The sequence below is a fragment of the Ylistrum balloti genome, unplaced genomic scaffold (assembly GCF_031769215.1).
Source record: "Ylistrum balloti isolate Yb309-2 unplaced genomic scaffold, AGI_CSIRO_Ybal_v1 Utg369920, whole genome shotgun sequence".
In the NCBI taxonomy this organism is placed as follows: Eukaryota; Metazoa; Mollusca; class Bivalvia; order Pectinida; family Pectinidae; genus Ylistrum; species Ylistrum balloti.
In genome coordinates, this window is record NW_026782038.1 from 308,765 (window position 1) to 335,561 (window position 26,797).

The 26,797-nt window shown below is 35.5% G+C and overlaps 4 protein-coding genes across 4 annotated transcripts; 1 reads left to right on the top strand and 3 right to left on the bottom strand.

Annotated features, from left to right (window-relative positions):
• Positions 1 to 3,375: 3,375 nt before the first annotated feature.
• Positions 3,376 to 6,186, bottom strand: LOC132546914 (uncharacterized). The gene is made up of 4 exons (XM_060210641.1): positions 6,102 to 6,186; positions 5,669 to 5,718; positions 5,405 to 5,468; positions 3,376 to 3,749 (listed from the first exon to the last, which is right to left on the bottom strand). Exons 1-4 carry the CDS (start codon positions 6,184 to 6,186, stop codon positions 3,376 to 3,378), a joined length of 573 nt encoding a protein of 190 aa, XP_060066624.1.
• Positions 6,187 to 8,849: 2,663 nt separating this feature from the next.
• Positions 8,850 to 9,723, bottom strand: LOC132546915 (uncharacterized). The gene is made up of 3 exons (XM_060210642.1): positions 9,392 to 9,723; positions 9,191 to 9,282; positions 8,850 to 8,971 (listed from the first exon to the last, which is right to left on the bottom strand). The coding sequence occupies exons 1-3, from the start codon at positions 9,721 to 9,723 to the stop codon at positions 8,850 to 8,852; spliced, it is 546 nt and encodes a 181-aa protein (XP_060066625.1).
• A 5,168-nt stretch (positions 9,724 to 14,891) lies between these two features.
• On the bottom strand, positions 14,892 to 16,709 carry LOC132546883 (uncharacterized). The gene is made up of 3 exons (XM_060210610.1): positions 15,865 to 16,709; positions 15,512 to 15,695; positions 14,892 to 15,242 (listed from the first exon to the last, which is right to left on the bottom strand). The coding sequence occupies exons 1-3, from the start codon at positions 16,707 to 16,709 to the stop codon at positions 14,892 to 14,894; spliced, it is 1,380 nt and encodes a 459-aa protein (XP_060066593.1).
• Positions 16,710 to 24,179: 7,470 nt separating this feature from the next.
• On the top strand, positions 24,180 to 26,797 carry LOC132546916 (collagen alpha-3(IV) chain-like). Its single transcript, XM_060210643.1, has 3 exons — positions 24,180 to 25,303; positions 26,098 to 26,287; positions 26,696 to 26,797. Exons 1-3 carry the CDS (start codon positions 24,180 to 24,182, stop codon positions 26,795 to 26,797), a joined length of 1,416 nt encoding a protein of 471 aa, XP_060066626.1.

Below are 26,797 nucleotides of genomic sequence, written 5' to 3' on the forward strand. Positions count from 1 at the left end.
TATGAATTAAGCTATCTGGTTATTACGACTTAAGTGATCTCGTTATTACATGTTAGGTTATCTCGTTATTACAACTTATCTCATCTCGTTATTACAAGTTAATCATCTGTTATTGCGACTTGCATTATCTCGTATGACTTACGTTATCTCGTTATTAGTTCAGTTATCTCGTTATTATGACTTACCATAGAATGCTTACAGTATGTTCTATCTATATCCCTGCAAACTCTGATTTTACGAATAACCGACTAGACGAGTTTCTTTCGCAACTGCCTCCCCCATTTATACTTTTCGCTGACTTTAATGGTCATAACAGCCTTTGGGGTTCACCCGACACTAATGAGAGGAGTGAAAAATGAAAAAAAAAATATATTGGAAAATAGCCATTGCGTTTACAATAATAAATCTATTTTATTGGCATCCCTTTTCCTGAACATTCTCGCACCTTTATTTAACTTTATGTCACCCATCGTTGTTACTCAATTTCGAATACAGTGCATGACGATCTCTGTGGAAGCGACCACCTACCAATATTTCTAAGGAATTTTGGACCCACAGAGAGCGTTCATGTACCCCATTGGAAATCATATAAAGCAGATTGGAGTAAATTTGAACATCTCAGTACCAAAATTCTCAACACCATTGTTTTCCTGAATTTAGAAGACCCGATGGAATAATTTACTACCGAACTTCTTCAGATAGCCGAATAATGTTGACCAAACTCCAAAAGAAAACACAACAAAAGACCTTGGATTAATGAAATTTTTATAAAGCTATTAGCAATAGGAAAATCGCTTTGAGGCAACTCAAACAAACCCCACAAGCGATAGCTTACACAACTATAAAATTATGAGGACAAAAGCCCGTTGTGCTATACGCTTACCCAAAAAAATGTCTCGGATATCTTGTGTGTGTCCAAATAAAATTCTAATACATCCACCAAAAAGGTATGGATATGATTAAACGAAACAGCTGTAAAACATTCAAAACGATGGGAAATCTCAAAACAAATAATTAGCCACATCGAAATTTGATATTACAAATGCTTTAGGATCTTCTTTTTCCAAAAGTCCGTTTGTCAATAATCATTCCAATACATTTCAAAAATTTAGGACCACACGAGAAAAAAACGAAGTTGAAATTCTCTTCCGAAAACAATGAAACTTAGAATCAACCTTTCTCCATGTTAGAACTTCGAGAATCGTTCAAAAATCGCATGACTCTACAACAGGACCTGATGATATTCACAATAAGGTCCTAAAATATCTATCAGAGTCATCATTAGAAAAACTTATTATTTCTAATTCTATTTTTTGATCGGGAAATGTCCCAAAATCATGGTAAAAGGCAACTGTGATTCCTATCCACAAACAGGTTAAAGATACGATAGATTCCTCCAGTGACCGCCCAATATCACTCAAGAGTTGCGATTGTAAACTCTGGAGCGAATGATAAATTCAAGATTAATTTTGATATCTGAATCCAATCATAATATCACCCCTACAAAGCGTTTTTATATCTAAGCGAGGTACCAACGATCATATGTTTACACTTGAAACCTTTGTGCATGAGGCTTTTCTAAAGAAGGAGTACTTGGTTGCTGTTTTCTTCGATTTGGAAAAGGCTTACGACACAACGTAAACATACGGCATAATGAAAGATCTGCACGGTATAGGTGTTAGAGGTAATCTACCAAATATTGTTTCAAATTTCCTATCAGATAGAGTATTTGAATTCTGTAATGGAACGACCCTTTCCGGTGTTCATCATTAGGAAATGGTTGTACCACAAGGTAGCATTCTCTCGGTTACATTTTCTAGACTTAAAATTAACAGTATTGTCAAAATATTATCCCTTCAATGCAGGGCGCTCTATATGTCGATGACTTCATTATATGTTATCGATCAAGGAATATGAATACCATCGAAAGACAACTACAACACTGTTTGAATCGACTCCAAATTTGGAAAGATGAAAATGGATTGAAATTTTCACAATCAAAAACAGTTAGTAAGCATTTTTGTCAAATGCGGAAACAACACGACAATCCAAGTCTCCGGTTGTTGAGCAAACCAACTTCCTCGGACAACTCCGACAGTAAATTGTCGTTCCTTCCGCATAGAAAATACCTTAAAGCTAAATGCTTTAAGGTACTGAATATTCTAAAGGTGGCGCCCCACAGTGGTTGGGGAGCTGATAGAAAAGTGTTGCTAAGACTTTATGGAGCTCTTATAAGATCAAAATTGGACTACGGTTCCATATATAACTGGAAAATCTTCCAGCTCTTGTCTATTTCATCAACTTTTTCTGGTGCATTTGGATATTTTTTCTTTTTGCAACGATACCAGTTAATGTCTTTACAGAGAGATACCTTAAACGAAGTATTATAATAATGAATCATTGTGTGCTGATGAAATGATGTTACTGGTGGGTGGGGGTTGCCAAGGAGAGAGACGCCATCTTAGATCCGTTGCTATATTTCATCTTGACCGAGAAATACATGACTACATCCGATTAAGCAGGAGACACTTTGACGCATCACTCATGTAGAATGCAGACAAACCTCGGGCTATTACAAGGTGTTTACGATTTTGCAAATCAAATGGAATGACCGATTTATGTCAATTGGAACTGGCATCTAGCGACATTTAATCTATTTTCAGTAAATATTGTAAAACGTTAATCCTATATTCAGCCAGATCTAGTTCTGAAGCTATGAAATTGGATCATGACCTTTTTCGTCATGGTTTCTACATTTCAATTTTTAACTTCTTTTAATACTTCGTAAATAACCATAATGTAGTTTAAACGTCTCAGATTGCTTAAACCACGGTCTAAACTAAACGTGAGCATTTTGAATCGGCGTTCAACCGACTGACTGAACCATTCCATATACAATATCAGACCATTTAAACTTCTTTTCGAAATGGACGTTTCCAGTCAATCAAGTTAAAGCGATATTGCTTTATCAGCATAGACCAATCAATCGACATCAGCAATTTTGATTGCTGTTGAGCATGCGTGAAATCATGAAATCACTCATGTTGAAAGGGAAAATAATGAAAACAGGACGAGTTAAAAAGCAAACGACATTCTCGAAATTTTGTAAATTACTCTTTAACATTGTTGAATGGATCAGGGACAATGATAATACATACGAATACTAAAAACTATGAATTTGTTTCACAAAACTTTTATTCAACATAATTTGGTCCATGTGGATCTAAATCTACAATTGTAAGGAAGGGAAGCAACCCTGACAAATAATCCGGCGAAACCACTATCTTTATTTACGAACACAAGATATATAAACTATCGTTGTCTAATATAATAAACCAAATATCGCTGAATTGGAAGAGTTCACCCAATGAATAATCACTCTATGGACATACCAAGTAACCTGATACCCTTAAACGATGTCAGTGTGTCGCTTAAGTCTTTTGTAGGCGTACTGATAATGGGCACATGGGTCACGCTCTCATTCGGTGTGCATTCCTCTTCCTCCGGGATCTTGTCAAATTCAGAAAGTACTTCTTGTGTGAGTATTCTTCTCAAATTTTTCTGCGAAGTTTGACGAGTCTTTGCAGATGATGGAGAAAAGGGTTCGTTCTGCTGAACCGGTTCAACTCTGGTGGACGCGTCATTATCTGAATAACCATTATCTGTAACGTGGATTCCTATGTCGAATTTTCTTTGGCCAGCTGAAATCCGCGGAGGTCCAAGTATTTTGTAGTACTTCAATATAGGGGCTAAAAGCAAAGATGATGTAACTATGTTCATATATATTATGTTCATTCTATTTATCAACCAACTCGTTGTGAAATGTATTCAGCATTATATCTTAATTTTAAGAGAGTTCCCTTATTTCAAGCTGAAGTCCAATCCTGTCTGCATAATCATGATATTGGAATGTCGATAATGATAAGAAAGACGGCGTTTGAACGACTTGAAGTGTTTCTTTTAAAGCATTGTAAAACATTCCTTACTACACTATCGAAAACTAATAGTCTTTATGTTTACCTGCAAAGATAAACAATAAATATCGGCATATCAGAGTTCATTGTGACGTTACGTCTAATAGAAACTGGCAAGCGGTTTCATGTAATAACGACGTCAAATCAAAGTCCCGATTAAATGTGAGGGCTGGTACAGATATGTAAGAAAATGTATGTTTATAGCCTCTAAACAGAAACAAAGTCGAAACTGTTTAACTCTAGATATTGATTTGTGTAACAGATCTCTGTAACAGGTTATGAGAGATAAATTACTTTGTGTTGTTATTGATAAATCTTTGACAAGGTCAGAGCACGTTTCATTTATTTTTGGCAAAATAAGGCAAAGATTAAGCCTATTGCGTCGTATAAGTCCATATCTACCCACGGAAGGAAAACTCAGTTTTTTTCCATGCTTGCATTTTGCCACATTTTGTAAAGTGTAGTACGGTATAGCCAGAGTGGAAATATAATGGGCAAGCTCCTGATTGCTCAGAAACAAGCAGCCAGAATGATTCTTAATGTAACACTAGATACTCCTTCCAAATACATTTTTGATTTTTTACGGAGGACGCCACATTAAACTAGGATGTACTACACATTAAACTCCATTAGGTGTACAAACTAGGATGTACTACACATTAAACTCCATTAGGTTTACAAACTAGGATGTACTACACATTAAACTCCATTAGGTGTACAAACTAGGATGTACTACACTCTAACTACATTAGGTTTACAAACTAGGATGTACTGTTGTCTGTTGACTTTACTACATCATTAATTAAGCTGTCAATGCAACATATGATTAAGAGCCAAAAGAGGATAGACTAAAAAAGAAAGAAAAATATTTAACTATATAATTGATCAAGATAATTAGTAACCATTATTGTAGCTCAATTTTATTAACTTGGTGAAGTTAAACTCACCTATTGGCTGTCTTGGGTGTATTGGGTTTGCCGTCTACGATAATGAAATAGAAACAATCAATTAAAGCCTAATAACCTAAAGATTGTATAGTTATCGTTGTTAACAACTATGTTATTCATGAGATGGCGTTGTAAGTTGCTGCTGTTTCGTAAATTCAATAAATGGAACTGCACGTGCCGAATAGGTAGTTGAATTAGAAGAACTTTCACTAAACTGCTATTGAAAATGTTCTAGAAATATAGTCTTAACTGTAAGTATTATTGTAAAATGAAAAATCATAGGTAAACTGAAACCAAGTTTAAAACAAAAACTCAAACGTCTGTCGAACTGGAGTTATAATTGAAAACTTTACCTTACCTTACATTTATCGTGGACACTGTGTGCAATATCAACGTTTACTGAAAAACAAAGAGATATAGATAACATACAGTTATGTTCCGAGATACAGGATGTTGAGGGTGGAGATAGGGATTTAAACGTACTCGTTTTCAAATTTCCATCCTTTTCTTCTCCAGTGTTTGATCTTCCAGAGATAGGTGATCGGGTCTGTTCCAAACAGAAATTTAAATTCTTAATAAATGGTGTATATATCGTAGTTTACCTTGCCAGAAACCAGAGCATAACATATAGTCATGATTATATATTCACGGACCAAGCCAGTTATATATATTATATATATGTATGATATTTTGATGATTTAGGCCTATATTGAATGTCGTCCCAGTCAAAATAATATTGAGTCTTACCTTTGGAATTACACTGAAGGTCCTTTCGTCTGGCGAATCAGGTATAGAAACTGAAATTCGATCAATTTTACAGACTATTTATTGGATTTATATCATTAACAAATAATTATGATAATAAAATTTTGAATATAACAATATGCCACAGTTTACAGGCTTCAGCGAGGTTAAATACAAATCTAATTTGTTCTGGTTATCTCCCTTCCCTACACCGGCCTAAATGCTTCGTTGACATTACTAAGTTAAGGTTAGGAAGTGCACACAGTTAGATAAAATTGACCAACCACTCTTTTGCTTTAATTACATTATGATATATTTGAAACATGTTACAATCTTGATTAAGTTATATGTAGATTTACATTAAAATGTCAAATATGAAAACGGATGGATAAACGTTATCATTCATTCGTTCATAACTTACATATATTTTACTTACTGTTTGAAATATCCCAAATATTCGAAGTGTCTTCATTGATGTCAGTGTCGTCAATACTGACGTCCGAAAAGTAATCTCCCATCATCTTGAAGTTTGTAGCGATGTGTCATTGAAACTTTCTTATGGTAGAAAATACATGTCTTTGATTGGCTAAAATACATACGATTGTAATTGCTAAAAAAGACTGTGGATATAAATACGGATTGCATTATCTCAAGTAATGTAATATAGCACTTAGGGAAACTTCTCCAATTTTAACGAAATAAATACAAGTGTCCAAATTATTATTCATTTTGGTCGGAAATGGTGCGTTACCCAAAGTATCTATTTTCCTGATGTTCTGGTATCTGATAGCGGACATATTTCCAGATATTTTTTTTTTATTTCATCTCGTCACGGTATATACATACACAAGCCTACTATTTATATTATGGTTGAGCTCCGGTTTTTGTTTCAACTCTTTTTAATTAGAAATTTGTAATGAAAATAGTTTATGTGCCATGTGCCACTAATTATGCACTGTATGATAGTACGTGACGAGGAAATCCATTGAACTGCCGGGATTATTATGTCTTGTTTCTGTAGAATTAAACGTAGTAAATAAACCACCACCCCAACAGTTTCATAAAATATTTGTTTTATTAAAAAGTAGAAATATAATAAATATGAATAATTATGATATGACAACAGAATTACAAGGTTACCATGCAAATGATAAAACATAGCATAGCAATAACACAAAATATCATACATACATAGAATAGAAATGATACACCATTATACACAATTACCATAGCAATAACACAAAATATCATACACACTTAGAATAGAAATGATACACCATTATACACAATTACCATAGCAATAACACAAAATATACACACATACACACAATAATAACACATAACACAAATAGCAAGAAATGATACACCATTATACACAATTACCATAGCAATAACACAAAATATCATACACATACATAGAATACAAATGATACACCATTATACACAATTACCATAGCAATAACACAAAATATCATACACACTTATAATAAAATGATACACCATTATACACACTTACCATAGCAATAACACAAAATATCATACACACTTAGAATAGAAATGATACACCATTACCATAGCAATAACACAAAATATCATACACACTTAGAATAAAATGATACACCATTATACACAATTACCATAGCAATAACACAAAATATCATACACACTTAGAATAGAAATGATACACCATTATACACAATTACCATAGCAATAACACAAAATATCATACACACTTAGAATAGAAATGATACACCATTATACACAATTACCATAGCAATAACACAAAATATCATACACACTTAGAATAGAAATGATACACCATTATACACAATTACCATAGCAATAACACAAAATATCATACACACTTAGAATAGAAATGATACACCATTATACACAATTACCATAGCAATAACACAAAATATCATACACACTTAGAATAGAAATGATACACCATTATACACAATTACCATAGCAATAACACAAAATATCATACACACTTAGAATAAAATGATACACCATCATATACACACTTGGAATAGAAATGATATATTATCATACACACTTCCAGTAGAAGGTGTAGTGTAAACGCACTTGTCTTTCACCCAGGCAACAGGTTTTTGTGATATGTGCCTAAGTTGATAAATAACATCTATTATAGAACATGACACAAACTTAGCATAAAACAGAATATTGTAAACTCTAAGCATTAAATGGAAAATTATAGATATCATCATACTCAGGCGGCATAGCACACTTAGCATAGAAATAGAATGCGACCTCAACAGGACAAACATTACCATACATACATAGCATAGACATAGATCATACACGCTTAGCATAGAAACAAAATATTATATCACACACAAGAAATATACTTTGGAACTTCATCAATCCAGAAACACAAGGGTGTTCAAATTAGCAAACGCACAGGAATAATTCCTTTTTAATGAGCTAGGATTTTCAAATGACATTTTATATCAACATAGCCATTGTTCATCTGTTCCATTGTAGACTAACTTAAGATGTACTTTCAAATAAATAAATTATGTCCTCGTTATCGATGGGTAAAAGCACTAAAGTACATTAATGTAAGTTTGAAAATTATTTGACTAACATATTCTGATATTTTCCAAACTGAAATGAGCTCTTACATAGATTTCATGTGAAGGATATACCTTCTATATCTTCTCGAGAACACATAAAATTGTATAGGTTCATCATCATTCAAATGGAATCTCACTTTATACAAAATAATAACTGTCAAACAGCATTTCATTGTGAACACGAGTTAACACAGTTATTCAGCTACTATCACATGAGGTTTAGCACAAAGTTGGAGCACTTTTTTAGATTCAAACGACATCGTTCACAAATTGTCATTTTTTCTTCAGGAGACTTGTCCAGCAAGTCTAAAATTAAACGTGTTTATCTTCAGATTTATTGAGAATCACCCAAAAAGTTTCTCTTCCTTTCTCGAAAGGACAATTGTCCAGCAACTCTACGAGACATTCTGAGCAATAATTGTCAGCAACTCCGTGTGTAAAATTTGTCGGTGTATTTGAACATAACCTTTACTGAAATTATCTAGAGTGTGCAATGATCCAAAATAGTCTGATAAAAACGTACTGTCTCAGCAAGTCTCCAATGTTCATTGACACGAAGCAAAATTTACATTTTAGTATGTTCAGCAGCTCTCAAAGGAACACTCCGGGGCGCCATATACATTAAAACAGGAACATTTGTTACCACATTTGTCCACAATAACTGTCTTTCCAAACGGTATGAAAGTGTTCTGATGACGACAACCTTTTTAAAATAGAAAAAAAGATACTTACATGTAAATAGTACATAGAATCATATTAATCATAAAGTAAGATTTAATGACTGATGTGAATTTTTCTTTCTTTCTTTCTTTTTCGGAAATATTAACGTCTTCGTTAAATCTTCGAGAAGTGAAATGTTTTAATATCAACTGTGTTAGAATTATTTGAAATTGTCATAAGGACTTGTTGGTGAGTGACTTACCTTGTCGACACTGGCATTTAAGGTTGGGGATCCAGTCTGGACACTGCCAATTGTCAGCGAAAACACACTCTTCACCAGAGGCACAGCCACGGCTGTAAACAGGAGTAACATATTGTCAATTTGATACAGAATTATAAAATGCCAAACAGATTCAAGCACGGCTGTATCCAAAATTCAATATCAACCGCTAAGATTAATTACCTTGTACGGCATCGGGACACTGAAGCAGGAACGCGCTGTACCGCATTAGGCTGTGTCTGCCAGAACTCTCCTGTCATTGGTCGTACAGTTTGCTGCTGGGACGAAATGGCGGGAATCTGTGGAATTGTAGGAAACTGTGACGTGTACGTATTTGGGAAGAGCTGCTGTCCTGGCAACAAGACGCTGGATGTACTTGGGTAAATTATGTTTGGAAGCTTTGAAATGATCATCGGCCCACTTCCTGGTCTAAATTGATGATACCGGTGAGCACTTATTGGGGCTACCGCCAGAACCAAAGTGACGAGAAACAATAATTCAGTTGATGTACACATCTTGTTTCTGAGCTTTAACGAAATATTTGCTACTGCCGTGAAATTAACTCTACAATTGAACTTATTTGTAGAACTTTAAGGTATAGATTCTCAAATAAAGTTGATGTGAGCCGGTGAAGTGTTGAGACAGGTGTGATGAGATCCGGATTTATTCCATCCATATATATAGGAAATTTCCATTTTGTTTACTTTCGTCATGCTTTCACTAGGTATGACAGTCTGGTAATCTCAGGTCATCCACACATGGCCTACGTACATGAAAACCGACATCTATCAATCATCTGTCACGACCGGTCATCGGAGGATAGTCCTCGACACGTTATTGGCTTAAATTGACCTTTGATATAAATGTTTGTGACGTCGAAACGTACGCTTGTACTTCGACCATTGAAGATTTTTCCCAAATAAGGCAAACGTGACCTTTGACACGTGTACCATTTGGCTTCATTGAGATTTAGTTCCAAATATGGTCTTGTAGTACAATGTACTATGAATGACGCATACCGAAGTAATGATTTTCGAAATTTTAGCTGGAAAAAGACAGATTTCCCATTCCAAACTCCCAAAAAAAATATGGCATAAGTGATTAAAAACCCCATGAAATGGATATTAAAAATACTTAACACTTGTAGATGATGTTCTTGTTTTGTTCTTGACGCACAGGCTATTGTTCGTAATTATGGTCACAAAATGTTGTAGGACTAAGCTATATTCTCAGCTCAGTTTTTCCAATATAACTGATGTAATATATGATGGCTTCTTATATCATTTATTAGAAACAAACAACAATAGCGACCAAAATGTGATTTTATTTTCACAAGTCAATACCCTGATACTGAATTAATCGATATATACCAACAAAGTATGGACATGGCGTTACCTAATGCGAAGGGTTTTGACTGTCTAACCGCGATTTTATGTTTTCATATTGGTTGCGTCGATGGCCTAAACCCCCCTCTGTATGAAAAAACAGGAATTTAGCAACTCATAGAAGGATTGGTAGTTATAACTTTTTTCAACTTACTTGCATACAGCTCGAAGCAATTACATGTTGTAAACTAACGACATTTCCACTCATTTCTTTCTAAACACTTTTCAGTTTAATTCTGTAATGACTGTCACTACGGAATCTCTTTAACATTGTCCTTGTAAACATTCAAAAAAGTAAACTCTCGCGTGTTTGAGAGAAATAGTAGATTTACAAAATTAAGTCCAGAGAGATTTCGTAATGGCGACCATAGCAAAATATGCTGGAAATTGATCGTTAGGGAAAATGGTGTTTTGTATTTAACTGTCGCCTAAGTGACCCGAACTGTGAACGCAAGGAGGGCAACGGAAATGAATGCTTCAAGGTTCACCCCATATAATATTTCGTGACTTTAAACATCCTTTCCCCTTTTATAATATTGACTACTCCGTGTCTAGTTTTGACAACACGCCAGAAAATGAATAGAATTCATGAAATGATTGATGATGTTTCTGACAACAAGCAGCCCTATTTAGCTCCAATTAAGCTCGACTTTGAAATCCTCTGATGCAACGAACTTCAAATAACAATTTCTAAAATAAAATATGTAAATAAAACGGATGTCGTGTAATATGTGCTTTGTTACTGTTTAAAATCCTCGCTATGATCAAATTAGTGAACTTAGAAAAGTCGTAATGACGATAATGTCAATATCATTACCTGGATACACTATATACCAATGAATGAAAATGACGTTATCATTGGTTTATTTTTTATTAACAAATACGCTCGTTGCTCGTGGTTGGAGTATTCCTACTCATTTCAGAAATTGCAACCACAAGCTAAACTCGAAACGAAAATTAAAGGATATAAAAAATATTACAAGGTTTGACATGCTTGATAATTATGCATTGAAAATATCAACAACGTTAACATGCCTATGAGACATGCCTAGCTCCATGTTTACTGGTCACGAATGCGAGTGGTCAGCTAAGGTCAAAGATGACAAATGCCATGCTAATCAATTAAAGCTAGATCATTATTCAGACACACTGAATCACGAGATTGTGAAATAAACACATTGATGTCGTGTTTTCCTGTCAGATGAAACCAACCACTACGATACCGATCAGTCTTTACTGTTTACCCCAGAAATATTCCAATTGTCAACTCAACACAACATCAACTCTTAAAAGTACGTGATTGATCAGTCCAATCATCCACATTGTTCTTGGCTTTATATGAAGCAGATTTATGATTTTACATGATTTATTTTTTATTCTATATGAGATTTGATTAAATGAGTCTTAGATTTTTCACTTACCTGCCTTAACGGATCGTGCAATGGAAATTATGTATAATGATATGTTAATGATTACGATGTTCAGTGACATTCCAGTGATTAGGCAAGGATAGCAATCTCTCGACCTTATTTATTGCTTAATTTTCGAGATAACCGGGCACGCAGTTTTGTGTTAATATAGATTTCTATATGAAATACAACATACGTAACACTTGATTAATTAAATAAAGCAGGGTCGTGCTCAGTAAGTTACAGTGACCAACTTTTTATTAAATGAAACGCGTAGTCACAAACTAGTGAAGTATTAACAATTGTGCATTGAATGAAAGAAAATAGTGCTAATACCGCTGTCTTTGACGCAACTTTCACAGATCAGGAATCTCAACAAACAGTTTTGAGCAAATTCTTACATCGGAGTGGGAACACCATATGCCATGTCATTTGTAGTGTTAGATATTGTAAAGCATCAACTTATGATACCAGCTGATTCTGATATAGCTGAAGGTTCATATAAGTGTAATTTAATTCACTCTCTAAGAATATTCTGACGTACCCTAGCCTTCACAGACCCGACGTTTCAATTAGTTAAAAACAGTACCATCCCAAAGCGGTGGTTTTACCGTCCAATGACGTAGAATGTCACCACTGCCAAAAAAGGAACAGAACTTTCAAAAATATATCTAGCCAATTCCATCATGTGATTGTAGGTAGGTTTTACCCATTTAATCCATTTGGAGACCGGGGTGTAGAAGGAATTCATGAAATAGATATGTTTTCTTCTTCTTTCTTAAATGTTCTTCGTTTTTAATTATCTAATTGTAGATTTAAAGGAACAGGCACCAAGCGAATATCAATGTGTGTTCTAGATGTATTTTATAATCTGCTGGACATGAACACCATTAATTGTTAACCGAGAAACGTTTCGATGTCGCAACGCTAGTTGGTGAAAAGAATAAGCATACCATAACAGGCAAGATTTCCTTTCACAGCACGTGCGCAACTTTCGTGCCTAATTGAACTGCATCAGATACTGACGAAACCAATCGTGTTCTGTAACGTTTTAATTAACAAGACTCGTTGAAAAAAAAAATCGCTTGCAAAGTATCACGGCAGTGTCCTATTGGGATCAGAAGCATTGGAAAGATTCAAAGTTAAACATATGAAAAGTATTTCAACGTTCTTTCACACTGTCGTAAATTTCGGCGGAGATCTTTTTGAATATTTTACTTGTAAATTTAGTGAAGCAAGGCGTTAGAAAAAACATTTAAACAGTGTGAAGAAGATTGACATTCGAGAATTATCAACCTTCTTAGGAATTTAATGTGATAAAATTGCTATTTTTTTTTTTTATAAATAACTCCCGATCTGTAGAAGATTAGAGTGTGACGTTTCGATGACAACACAAACACCTTCATCTCATAGTACAATCAGTAGAAGATCAGAGTGTGACGTTTCGATGACTACACGGTCACTTTCATCAGATAAATGGCCAGTGTGACTCGTACTAGCACTGACGTATAGATTACATACTGGTCATTTGTCTGATGAAGGCGACAGTGGTGTCATCAAAAGTAACTCATTAATCTTCCACTGGTTGTGTTATAAGTACCTCTATTAACTTTCGACCTGATTTTCTTTTTCCTGAAGTTTTTCGTAAATGTCCCTTTCTTGCTACATCATCTTTGGCCTCTAAGTAGAACAATCCGAAGGTTATGAGTTCTTTCTACAAACTGTGATAACTAAAGTCATTGAAATGGAGCTGTGTGCGCAGTGTCTGGTGCTAAATGTGCCCGCTGACAATGTATTATGTCCGTTACCGGTAGGGTGTCCTGCTACCCTTTCCAGATTATGACATCTCAGTGTGATGACACAGTGGCCCATCCTGTGATGGACTGAAATGAATTTCAATCAAACACCCACATAAACACAAATGTCATACTCATCCAACACTGTTCAGCATTTCAGTATTACCAGGATGAACTGGAAGAGGGACACGAATCACCTGGATCATACTATGTAATAATGGAATAAAAACCCTGTTTCATATTTATGAAGCATTTTATTATAAAAAGCAATAATTTAATACAGAAATTGATATACAATGGTATAAGGATTTCATATACATGATATATCTTAAAGGTGTCATTACATTGACATAAATACGTAAATTAATGGGGACACAACGCTATGATAATTGAGCACAATAGGTAGCACATATTAGGATTCCATGATTAACAGGGACACATTATGTAAAAGACATGAAACTTATGTCCAGTTTCTGCCTTTTATGTTTAATGAATTAGTAACCACGCATCCTACAGTCGCCCTCGCTTTCAATTTTTCTTTTCTCACTTCACACGTCGATGCTTTCATAAACTTGTTTTGAAAACTAAACATCCAGAACTAGTGACACTACCAGACCTCTTTTCAATGTTACAAACAGTCAAAATTAACTCATTCCGTGTCTAGTTGAATATCTGTTGCTACCATTAACTTTTTTAAAAATATTTTGCTGCATTTACCGTGCATTTCTAAAATTGTTATATGTTAAATAAATTAAAGTTCTTCGCTCTCCGTCCGAAATCTCACGTCAATATTCAATTGTAGCAGTTCACATACTAATATTCAATATTTTTACTCTCTATTCTTGAGTTTAATTTCCATTGTGCGGTGAGTTTCTGTTCTATTTGAATTTCAGGACTATATAGTATTTACGACATTTTTCGTTTCAACCAAACTTGTTAACACATTTGATTAATAAGGAAAGTTTGTGGTTAACAGTATAAATAATGTCAAATAGTTTTAACCTCAGACCGTATCTTTGAATCGTCCCTTTTCATGTTAGATAATAATGTTTTCTTCCTTGTTTTTTTTCTAACAACCGACATCGTTTGAAGATTAAACCAAAGGAGATTCTGTCGAAAGTTCTCTAGTTGTAGTAACGTCTGTATTTGAAATTCCGGTAACGTTGTTTAGTTCATCCCCAGGTTTTTGAGAGACAGTTTCTGGTAATGAAGAATCGTTTACAATTTTTTCCACCACATTCATAGGTTCGATAAATTGTTGCAATTCCGGGACTGTGACACGATTTGAGGAACTAGCTGAAATTTCAAATCCGCTGTCGATCTTTGCTGTAGGAAGGCTATCGAATGCGCCTTGGAACCCTCCGAGATCAGCATCTGATGAAACTGTTCCCGTAATGGAAATTGTTGGATCTTCTGGTTTACACATGCGTTGTGTACATTCAGCCTAAAAATGAAACAGAAAATGACATGAATAGCTTAAGTATAATCAATGATAATTTCATAAAGTGAAGGTATGCTACGAAAATGCAACGTATACCAGTTAACCTTAAGTACCATTTTTAGTTGTCATGTTCATCATCTAATAAATATACACGGAGAACCTTTGTGAAGTAGGTCATTCATATTATGAAATTCGATATACTTCACGACTTTAAAAATTACAATTTGATTTGTTATCATTTTGATATGCAAATGATGGAGTTTATAACTTACCGCGCCATACATGTTATTACAGGAGCACGTGTTTCCGCAAACGTCGATCGTGATAGATCCACCCAGAGGGATAAAGGTATAGTCGAGGCGACATCCCAGGCGACACTCGCACGCAACGGAGGGAATGTAGCTAGGACAAATGTATTCCTCCGCAAATACACACTCAGCTCCAGTATCACAACCACTGAAGACAAGAGAAATAGAACATGTCAACTGGCATATCTTTAAACATGCTGTAATGTAAGCAGTTTCATTCAATACTTAATGAGTACATAATAATAGTCTCACTAAAAGCATTTACTGGCAAATAGTAGGAGTGATTGTTGGTTTGTTTTTTAACATAAAATACTTACGTCTGATGGCAGCTCGAGTTCTGTTTTTCTCCTTCGACTCCGGGGAAAATTTTGTTAGTGTCAGGTAATCCTATTTCAGGAAATGTCATGTCGGGAAGTCCCGTGTCAGGGAGGTTGGAATCGGATGCATCAGTAATGATCACTGGAGTTATAATTGGGAGCTCCTCTCCATTACCGGGATCTGTAACGACTATGGAACTGATTCCTGTGTCAGATGATGGAGAGTCTGGTGTTGTTGCTTGATCTCCGTTTTTGTTTTGTTCTTGAACGACTGGTTTCCCATCAGCATCCACATCTTTGGTCTTAAAGCCTATACCGGTCTCGACTCCCGAAATCAGTATTTTGTCTCCAGTATCAAACATGGAGTTGATGCCAAGATTTGGGAATGTTGGTACGGAACTAGCAAAATCTGGTGTCCCAACAACATTCACATCACTAGGGATAACTCCAGCTTCTCGGGGAACAACGAATCCCGTATTTACGATACCGCTGTTTTCATGGTTGATGGTACCGCCAGTAGTGGGGAAAACATACCTCTTATTCAACCCAAGGTCACTTGAAGGGACTATAAAGTTTGGTGTTACCGTCGCTTGCGGATGAAATGTATTTATGTTAGCAGGAAAGCTTGGTCTGTAGAAAGGTCCATGGCCTTTTGTTGGGTAGATAGTCCCCATACCTTTTCGGACCATATAGGTGGGATACCTGTGAATATAAATTCGATGAGGAATGACAACACGACGGTGGATGAGCGGTGATACAATTTTCCTTCGATGATATATGATATGTCCACAACAGTCGGAAAGGATTCCAAGTACTGCTACAGCGAACAACAGAATGGTATTCATTGTCTTTTACAGTTTATACTTCAGATTGATACGTAAAAAAATCCTGTATAGATATAAAGTCCTCTTGGATTGTATAGAACTAATGCTTTAGTCAATGGCTGTGTTATTTCTGGTTTGGACATTATTCTGTGGATCTATATATACAGACAATGTCTACTTGATGACGTACGTATTGGTCATAACATGTGCATCTTATTGTCACGGAAAGCAGGTTGTTGTGGTCTGTCGGATGTGCAACGGCATGAAACGATGACGCATACACATGTTTCCCCTACAATTGTACGCGATCCCGGTGACGTAGAGCGGCACTTCCTACGTGAGACAGCATCAAACTGTCAACATGGACAATAAAAGTGTCCGAATGGTGGCAGGTCATAGAGGAAATGACCACTGTCATCAGATTACAATTAGCGTGGAATGCCGTGAAGTAATTAACAGTCGATAAACAAACAAACTTCGAAAACATTCCAACGTGATGCCATTGACTAAGAATACCAAAAAGAACAATAAGGGACTTCCCGAGTATACAATAAACTCTTAGCGCATGTCAGGTGACAAAGTATTGCTGTGTAATGTACTCAGACATATGGATACCTTCTGGCCTTGTTGGAGCTAAATCAAAAGAAACCTTCATAGGATGTTGTTTAGTGCATCTTTAATTCAAACAATTAAATACAGACTTAACAGACATCTGCTTAAATTACGTCAATTTTATTCGTCAAGATTCGGTTGACCTTCCAGTTGCTCTTGTAAGTAAATTATGCTGATCTTCAAGAACATTTATTATTTCAGTCTTGTAGTTAAAGTTAATTAACCAACAATTTGATTTTAAAAAGCAACAAAAAGGAAATTATAAGCGAGTTCAGACAAAAAATGAATATCAGACTAGAATGCGGTATGGTCCTAAAATGGTTTGAAGGTGACACTAATTACAAAAATTGTATATAAGTGATTTTCATAGATCGGTATCGAAAACAGGCGATAGTGTAAACACGAATCAATCACAATCGAGGATAAACACTATCGAGATGACGTGTTTGCCTGGGGACTGTCTGAGAGCAGGAGTATATTTTCCGGTGATATGATGCCGTGCAGTATTCCCAGATGATGGAATACAAGAATGAAACCTCAATCTGAGGTATGATAAATTCAATTTTTGGTTTTTCTCTTCCGTTACAACCAGGATCCAATATGTAACTGCTATACATATATTTACTATGGTCACATATTCTAAACTTTGCAAATTGTTTTCCTTTTAAGCTGTAGTTTATGACTACTAGATAAGTTTGGAAATTTGTCTCATTTTCTCAATCTAATACTGGTCATTTCACATATTTTATATTTAAGTCTCAGAGGAGACTATTTTCATCACTAAATTCACTTGTATTTTTGCCTTATTTTTATGACAGTGATTACAAGAAGCAGCTTCGTATATACGACGGCTATGTGGTCACTTCAGTTTGGTGTAATGTTGATTCATGTAAAGTTTTATTAGTTGAAACTTCCTCTATAATCAAAGGGTTGGATTTAGAATGCAAAATTCTGGACACATTGCTGGACGCTTGTGAATATATGATTAATTTGGACATTGGCCTGCCCTGTAGGCAATATTGACATTTTTATCTAACTTGTTGAAATAATATGAATAATAGATTACAGATACTCTGTAAATACAAATCGATCGAACGCCCTTTTTTCTTGTCATTATAAGACTTTTGATATCGATCTATGTACCGAATTTCAATATTCAATTTAATTAACTTTATTCCGTATGCAAATATCATATAGGATTACATGTTAAGTACATACATATTATAACAAAACTTTGTATAAGATAAAGGAGAACATTTGCCACTATATATATATAAACATATACACATGTATATATATACAAAAAAAACATGAATAAAGCATCACGCACTACGTCATAACATTATGATGTCATCATGAAAAATTAATAACAAGCAACCTGAACAGCAAGAGGGCTAATAAAATACCAGAAGTCAACATTTTTTCTATTTGTACCAATGTAGAAATTGATGTGCACTGTTTTACCTCATAACTTTATGAAAAGAGCACGAGAACCGATATACAACCATGTGTTAATTTCATCTTCATATTACATATTAGATACCTACCAAAATTACGAAGAGTTTTCACATTATTGTTTGAAAACGATTGAAATAATTTGAAAACAAATGGTCGATGATAAAAGTTTGGTTTGATATGTAATGATATTACTTCTAAATATGCTGGACATAATAGTATGAAATGAGTTTTATCCTCAACTTCGTTTTCGTCACTCAGCGTGCACAGTCTTTGATTTATATGAAGGCCATGAAATCTTCCAGTCTCAATATACATGTATTTATCTTTAAAGTAAGTGGCTTGATGAGATAGGATTGTGTAGCAAACTGGTCTTCGATATGTTTATACATGAATATAATACACTTTGAAGAATTATCGAAACCATTTCTTAATACTTGAATAAATTAATTATGTGTCCGTTGTTTATAGGAAGAAATCTTTTTCATTAAGTACCTGCCAATCATACGTCCCTAAAACCCAACCTATAAAGCTCCTGTTTTATATTAAAGACCCAGCTTGTCTGACAATTGGGCTTCTTTGTATTTAGTTCTAACGATTCAACATGACACTTCCTCAATATTCAGCTATCAGTCTTAAAAGTTTCGACCAATATTTTATATTATATATTAATAAATATATAGGTATATTAGTATCGGCATAACAAGTGCTTGAAACAGTTTACAGTGAGCCAAACATAAACATTTTTACTTTATGTGTATGGTTTTAAAGCAGACAGTACGTTTAAGCTATTTAGAGACAGCTCCGTCATCGAATGTGTCAGTTTGTCTTACCAGTTGAAATTTCTTTCCTTTTTATATAACTTGATTGCCTTCGAATATGTTCAGTTGGTCATTTGATTAGAATATCATAGACTACTTTTATAATGTTATTATTATTCAACAATATCAGAAATAGGAGCACTATATGACACTCTTTGATAAACACGAAATCACTCATGCATTTCCAACGTAGAGACTGTCGATGTTACGAAAGTTGTTTGTATGTTTACTATTGTCAACAACAATATATCATCATACGGGAATTGATCAACTGTAAACATTGTCTAGACAACAACAATAAAAACTGATTGACCAACAAGTCATAAATCAAGGCCATATTTCAAGTTATCACCCGATTGCCTTGTCATATGTTCGCGTTTTATACGTGTTATATAGCTAATTGTGACATCACCTTAGATTATGAAATGACGTCATATATACACAGATGTCATTGTGACGTTACAACTGAGATCATAGATAAAGAGCGAACATGACTTAAAGTTTGACGTAAAAATGTCCGTTTTCTATCGTAAGTGTTTGAGAAGTCGATCGTGTGATAAAATGGATCTCAGATTCGTTTCCATATGATATGTGATTTATGACAGGCATATTAAATCCTGTATGTCTCTCCTCATATTACATATAAGAAATGCCAGCTTATCTTATAAGACATATTTAATTATCTTGTACTACATATATAGTAACAAAACATAATTGATACATAGCACATTACAGGGTTTATTATAGACTGTTTCAGAAATGTTCATGTAGGTATGAAACTACTTTGTTGTGGTCGTTATCACAGAACTTTGCAAGAAAACAAACTGCAGCGCAATGTGTTGTTGATCAGCAGAAATTGTTGGTTACACCATAAATTTTAGACCATAAATTCAATAAAACGACACTCCAATACTGACATTGATATTCGGAATCCCTACACACTGAGCTGTTTGGTGAAGTTTTGAACTTACATTAGCTAATCTTAAAATCTTATATTTACATTTGATAATGACGTATTTCCATCAAACATTTGAAAAACACAAATATACACAAAACATACACACATTGCTAAAAACCCGTGAGTTCAATGCCATATACTCTGGCGTTATTGACAACACAAACAGAAATAAATTAGTTCTAAGAGCAAATAATCAACCTGGAGCTTTATTTACTTTAAGCAAATATATACACATATGAATCTCAACGATACAATTGCTGACATCTACTACCAATTTCTTATATATAGTGTGACCGAAATGTACCGACAGCCACTTTCTATTGGTGTGTGATCATGTATATATAATCAGAGACGTATATATATGTTATATATGTCTCTGATATAATCACCTTAACATGGCTCTCCGCTCTCTCTAAAAGGACTTCAGCATCCAACTCGCCGATTGATTTTTGGAAACTTTCATATCATTGATCTCGATTGTAGTTTCTAACTTTTGTTTTCTGCGATTTGTGTGCTTTTGATGCATGTTTTTGTGATGTAACTTGTGAACTAGTTTGTATCTTGATAAAGTGACGGATTTGACAATTGACTTGTCGGTTCTATTGTTATTACTTCATTGGGTCGGTAAGCTTCATCTGGGGTCTAACTGTCTGTGTACTGAATGAAGTGTCGTTACTTAGTTCAATGTTTAGGATTACTATAGCCATAATACTACATCCCGGCCTATAACATGTAAGGACAACAAATTATCCATGTTCCAGTGTGTGAATGTGGTAACGAATGTGAAAATTACTTTTTATAGTATATCATATAAAGCAGCTTGATATTTTATAAGACGTCCCATTATTGTAATGTCACAAGTAATGTTCTTCTCTGTGGCTCTCTAAACCTGTCGGATGAGCAAAATACAAATATTTTTCAGTTCGTTTACACTTTTATCAAAAACAGTAAGGTCATCTGTAAAAATCTTCCATGGTACACTAGTAGTACATATTTCTTTCTCCTTCGTTTCCGTACTTCTGTACTGAGAAATATTCAATTTCTGTTCTACTTTTCATCTCTTCTCTTCTAAAATATGCATATGTAGCAAATCAGATTTGATGAAAGTGTTTACTATTGTAGATATATTAGATCTGTGTGCACTGTAATTTTTTGGAGAAGGCGTCTTTAAGTTGTGATGATTTGTGCCTAATCCCATTTGTTATATTGAACAAATAAGATATGTTTTATCAAAATCCAATCAACAAACTGAGAGTCTTCCGGTACATAATGTTGCTATCACCAGTCCGTACCTTCTTCACACTCTGTACAATCTGCCTGTATTGTACGAGTCAAGAATAACCCAAAACGATCTTGCAAGACTCTGCGGAAAAACAACCCAAGGTCAACGAGATAAAAAATCTTGAAAACTCAATCAAATTTGTATTTTGAGATAAAGGAGACAGAAAATTATCCCAAAACGTTTCATAAAATTATCTTCTATACATCTGATAGTGTTTTTGATGTACATATAAGTTTCTAAGACTCGGCAGGATTCCGTTGAATACTTATACTCTGGCAGCTATGTACTGGTCATCACTTCCTGAATGACCACAGGGGACTGTGAGTGATGGATATGGGCCGCGTTACGTCACGAAACACTGACCAATAGCGAGTATATTCTGCATGGTCACGGCTTATTAAACACAAGGTAATTCCTCTTCTCTGACCACTACCGTAAACACATGAGACACTCGGACCATACTGGTCATTCAACAGTCTTACTATTTAGTCATACTGTACGCATGGTCAGTGTACTTACCGGCTGTAATGAAGGTAATAAAGAGTGGTCAGTTCTTGTGGTCATTGATAATTAATGACGAATAACAAAGCGACCGACGGGAACTATAGATTGATAATCATATCTTCTAAATAAGTCTGAATGTTCGCTTTTCATTTTATACATGCACAGAATATTGATGAATCATGCCTTGTCACTACTTAAATATCATTTAATAAAAGGATTGAATGTGTTAAAGACTTGTCATGGTTTTTATTTTGGTTCTCGATAAAACACTTACGCTTAACTCAATAATGTTTTAATGACACCGCCAAAACCCATGGGCAACATTACAAATGTGGAGGTTACAAAGTTGAAATTTAAGCGATTGTTTCTGGTGAACAATTTCTCGAAACGCCTGATGTGGACCCATTCTCATTCTGTCCTTCTCAACTTTTTAGCTTCTCTTTTCTGTAGGCTATAGTTCTTAACTCGACACAAAAACTAGTATTTTGGGCGCTGTACTGAAAAATCCCAATAAAACCGTCAAATCTTCGCTCCGTTATAGAAAATAGAGGCTCATTACTATAACATAATTCTATCAACGACCAGTCTTGCCCAATAAAAACCTTCCAAATATGCCCTGTAGGTAATGAATATGTTAGGGGTCTCTACGAGCGAACAGAGTAGAGGCGATTCTTACTCCTGTGAACCCTTTTTACGACCGTTAACACCTTCAGAATCGGATTGAAAAGTAATGTGTCATTACAGTATACGAGAATGCTGGTATGAACCAAATCTGCAATAATTGTATCTTTGAATGTCTTTGTTACAATATAAAAAATATACATGTTTTACAAATGTCAGCGTTTCTTATCACAACAGCAACATCCATATTTATCTTAACATTGTCAGATAACATAAAACTGCAGCGGAACATAACGCTGACAAAATTACTTCCTTGTAAAATTACATGACTCGACTTGATTTTTCGTTAACAATTCACATCCAAAAATAATTTAAGTATGACCGAAACGAGCTGTCGTCCTTAATTCTGTCCATCACACTTGAATGTCTCGGTATGAATATGTTTCAATAGTCATTTAGCTAACGAGGGAAACAGAAGGGATGTTAATCCCTGGAAGTGTTAGAGAAGTTCAACAAGAGGAAACTGGTATGTTTTTACTTGGGGTTAGATAACTAATCAAAGGGAGGCTTGTCTTTTGCTTGTTAGAAAATCACAGTCAAGGGGCGTATTGATATTTAATTTTATACTGAAGTGAACTGTTTTACAAGAACTTCAATTTATAATACATTCTCCGTGGTGTTTTATTATAACGTTTAGTATTACATTGGTTTCATTTCAAAGAAAGTTTTAGAAAAAAAGTATAAACTATCTTATGACGAATAATCTTAATCACTAGGAAGTATTCCTATTATTTAAAGTCTTATATAAATTAGACTGTCAGTGTGTCATCAATTCAACATGCCTCTGTATGACCAATCACTGATCAAAGGAATCGTGAATGAAACATCACCTTATGTCGTTTACGTCATGTTGAGTCCAAGAATTCCACAGATGTTTCGTTCATTGATTGGTCAAATATTATATTTTTCATAAACCTACGAAAGGTGTGTGTAGTGTGTTTGACCCGGGGTCAATATCACCACTGATACTGGTCCGTGAAAATCCTCAGGTACGTCCTTAGATCAATCTTATCTGTCATCACTGTGTGACGTGTGGAGGGAGATTCCAACTAAATCGTCACATCTGAGTGACGGCATACAGCGGCGGTGACAGGAGAGACAACATCAGGTATAAAAGTTTTGCACAACCGTTTCCGCAGTCACTTGAATTCTGTATCGAAGTGTTGAAGGACTACACCATGCTATTCCGTGTTGGACGTTCGCTGTTTGTCGGATTCATATTAAGTGTATCTATTGCATTGGTGCATGCACAAGGAACTACAACAGGACAACAAAATGGCGTCTCGTTTCCGTCCCAACCAATGTTCTTAGGTCAAGAAACTGGCGCTAATTCCGGACAAACAGGTTCCAATGGAATGCAAACTCCTAATCTCTTTACTGCTTTCAGTGGTCAATCTCCGGTCACCGTACCAGAAACGACCAATCAGTCTCAATTTGGACTTGCAACAGTGCCTGTAACAAGCGCCGGAACAACCAATGGTCAGATGACCAACTCTATAGTTCCAAGCACAACGACGGGTACAACTGTCAATACTGGATTCACTGGTCAGGCTCAAGGAGTAAACGGCTTTCCACCTGCTCCTCCAGCCATAAACTCCGTTTTTCCGACACAAACTGGTGTTCAACCATTTCCAGGACAGCAAAACAGACCCACCGGGTTCCCAGGACAACCTGCCGTTCAGTCAATGTTTCCTGGTCAGACAGGCCAGGCAACATCAGGACAAATTCCACTATTTCTAGGACAGCAACCAGGTATGCAGACAGGTTTTCCCGGACAACCAGGCGTACAACCCGGATTTCCAGGGCAACCTCGTCCATCCGTTTTTCCCACAACCGTTTTTCCCGGACAAGCACAGCCATTTACACCTCAGAACACAGCTGCTTTTCCAGGACAAATAGGAGTTCCGGTCCAAGCCGGAAGTACTGACCAACAAGGAGCGACCCAGCAGACCGGAAATGCAATTAGTGGAACGAGTCAAATTGCGACAACCAATGGTGGTCAACAACAATCTGGAATTATTACTGGTCAAGGCCAAACGTTCATCAATGGACAGACAGGACAACAGCCGGGACAATTACCAGGACAGCAAATCCCTGGTGGTCAGTTTGGACCTCAACCTGGACAATTTGGACCACAAACCGGACAATTTGGACCCCAGACCGGCCAATTCGGACCTCAAGCTGGACAATTTGGACCAAATGGACAGTTCAGACCCCAGACCGGACAGTTTGGTCCTAATAATCAGTTTGGTCCAAATCCATTTAACCCCTTCGGACAAAGGCCGGGCCAGTGCCATACAACGTAAGTATTTAAAAATAATTAAATTATATTAACACGCAATGTGCGGCACAGGACTGATGTAATTAAACAACATCAGACGTAAAACACTGTATTATTTAAAATCACGAAGCATTTATAGTCTTGATTAAAAGGCTAAACAAAGGCTATGTTGTGTTTCAAGTTGTATTCTATAGGGACGTAGTAAAGTTTAATTACCCTCCCGCTGTTTCATGGTTATTAGGAACATTCTGATAGAGTGGCCAACCTTTAACTTGGTCATAAGTATTCATAAATTCAAGACCTGCAGAAATTAAAACAAAATGTACACAGAATAAACTGATAAAGCTAACTGAAAAGTAAAACAAAGATTTAAGAGACTGAAACATTCATTTAAAAGTGATTCAGCTAAAGAATATTATATTGAAATACATTATTTATGAATTTTAGAAATAGATTTGGGAATTGCTTTATATATGTCGGAAACTTGTGCCCAGATTCATGGTATAGACATACAGAGGTCCAAAAACGATGCGAGTGTTTTTTCTTAAAGTTTGTCCATTCAAAACATGTTAAAAGAACGACGATATATGTTGTAGCTTCATTAAACAAGATTAATGGTAATCATTGGTCATTGTATTTCTAAATACAACACGAGTTGTTCATTGTTCTCAGAATAATAAAACAAGGTAAATGATTGATTCGTTTGTTTATTATAAGAATGTTCATGAATGTTTGTATTGCCTTAACGAGTTATAAAAACAAAATATGACAAATTACTTTGAAATTTCAATATTATCCTATATTTGTCGTTTCAGAGGTTGCCCAGGTGGATCTCAGTGTGTTTTCGCACCAACTGGTGCCCACATGTGTCCAACTTGGATCCCAATTCTGCCCTGCACTTGCCGCCAGGGATGCCAGGCACAGAACCTGTTTATCCCTCTAGGCCAGTCCCGTCAAATCGACAGGTGTGGAAACACGTGTACCTGTAATAGTCCCGATGGAACGGTAAGTTAAACTTATATAAAGCCGTAATATATCTGATTTTTTCATAAATTGTTTTCTGTTAATGTGAGTGTATTACGATGGTTTATTTCCATACCAAAATTTCAAATCTGCTAATATTTTAACTTGCACGTGTATCTTTGTGTACGTTATCATAAAATGGTTTTGACGCCCAACAATGAACAATTAATCATTACTAGCCGTCTCTATCTTTTATCTGGTACTAATATACACACGAGTGATCATTAAACACCATTTACCTAAGTCTTAGCCATATTTCATGTTTCCTGACGGATCATAACGTCTCAGCACTTACAGGTGTACAGCGGTATGACCCCTGGCACTACAAACGTTTCGTAACTCCTTCCGGGCATGCGCGATACTAATTTCTTTAATGTCTTCCTCTTGTAGCCTGCGTGTACGATGATGGCATGCCCTTCTCCACAACAACAACAGCAACAGCAAGGACAACAAGGACAGCAACAACAGCAACCGCAACAACAGGGAAAATAG

What these genes read in the sequence shown, in the direction of transcription:
- LOC132546914 (XM_060210641.1), bottom strand. Translation starts at nt 6,186, where the DNA reads ATGATGGGAGATTACTTTTCGGACGTCAGTATTGACGACACTGACATC. An exon ending in CCTTCAGTGTAATTCCAAAG is followed by an intron (nt 5,469 to 5,668) that starts GTAAGACTCAAT and finishes TGTTTGGAACAG; the next exon opens with ACCCGATCACCTATCTCTGG. An exon ending in GGATGGAAATTTGAAAACGA is followed by an intron (nt 3,750 to 5,404) that starts GTACGTTTAAAT and finishes CTTTGCTTTTAG; the next exon opens with CCCCTATATTGAAGTACTAC.
- LOC132546916 (XM_060210643.1), top strand. Translation starts at nt 24,180, where the DNA reads ATGCTATTCCGTGTTGGACGTTCGCTGTTTGTCGGATTCATATTAAGT. An exon ending in CCGGGCCAGTGCCATACAAC is followed by an intron (nt 25,304 to 26,097) that starts GTAAGTATTTAA and finishes TTGTCGTTTCAG; the next exon opens with AGGTTGCCCAGGTGGATCTC. An exon ending in GTAATAGTCCCGATGGAACG is followed by an intron (nt 26,288 to 26,695) that starts GTAAGTTAAACT and finishes TTCCTCTTGTAG; the next exon opens with CCTGCGTGTACGATGATGGC.
- LOC132546915 (XM_060210642.1), bottom strand. Translation starts at nt 9,723, where the DNA reads ATGTGTACATCAACTGAATTATTGTTTCTCGTCACTTTGGTTCTGGCG. An exon ending in GTGTCCCGATGCCGTACAAG is followed by an intron (nt 9,283 to 9,391) that starts GTAATTAATCTT and finishes TCCTGTTTACAG; the next exon opens with CCGTGGCTGTGCCTCTGGTG. An exon ending in TAAATGCCAGTGTCGACAAG is followed by an intron (nt 8,972 to 9,190) that starts GTAAGTCACTCA and finishes TATTTTAAAAAG; the next exon opens with GTTGTCGTCATCAGAACACT.
- LOC132546883 (XM_060210610.1), bottom strand. Translation starts at nt 16,709, where the DNA reads ATGAATACCATTCTGTTGTTCGCTGTAGCAGTACTTGGAATCCTTTCC. An exon ending in AACTCGAGCTGCCATCAGAC is followed by an intron (nt 15,696 to 15,864) that starts GTAAGTATTTTA and finishes TCTTGTCTTCAG; the next exon opens with TGGTTGTGATACTGGAGCTG. An exon ending in GTAATAACATGTATGGCGCG is followed by an intron (nt 15,243 to 15,511) that starts GTAAGTTATAAA and finishes TTTCATTTTTAG; the next exon opens with GCTGAATGTACACAACGCAT.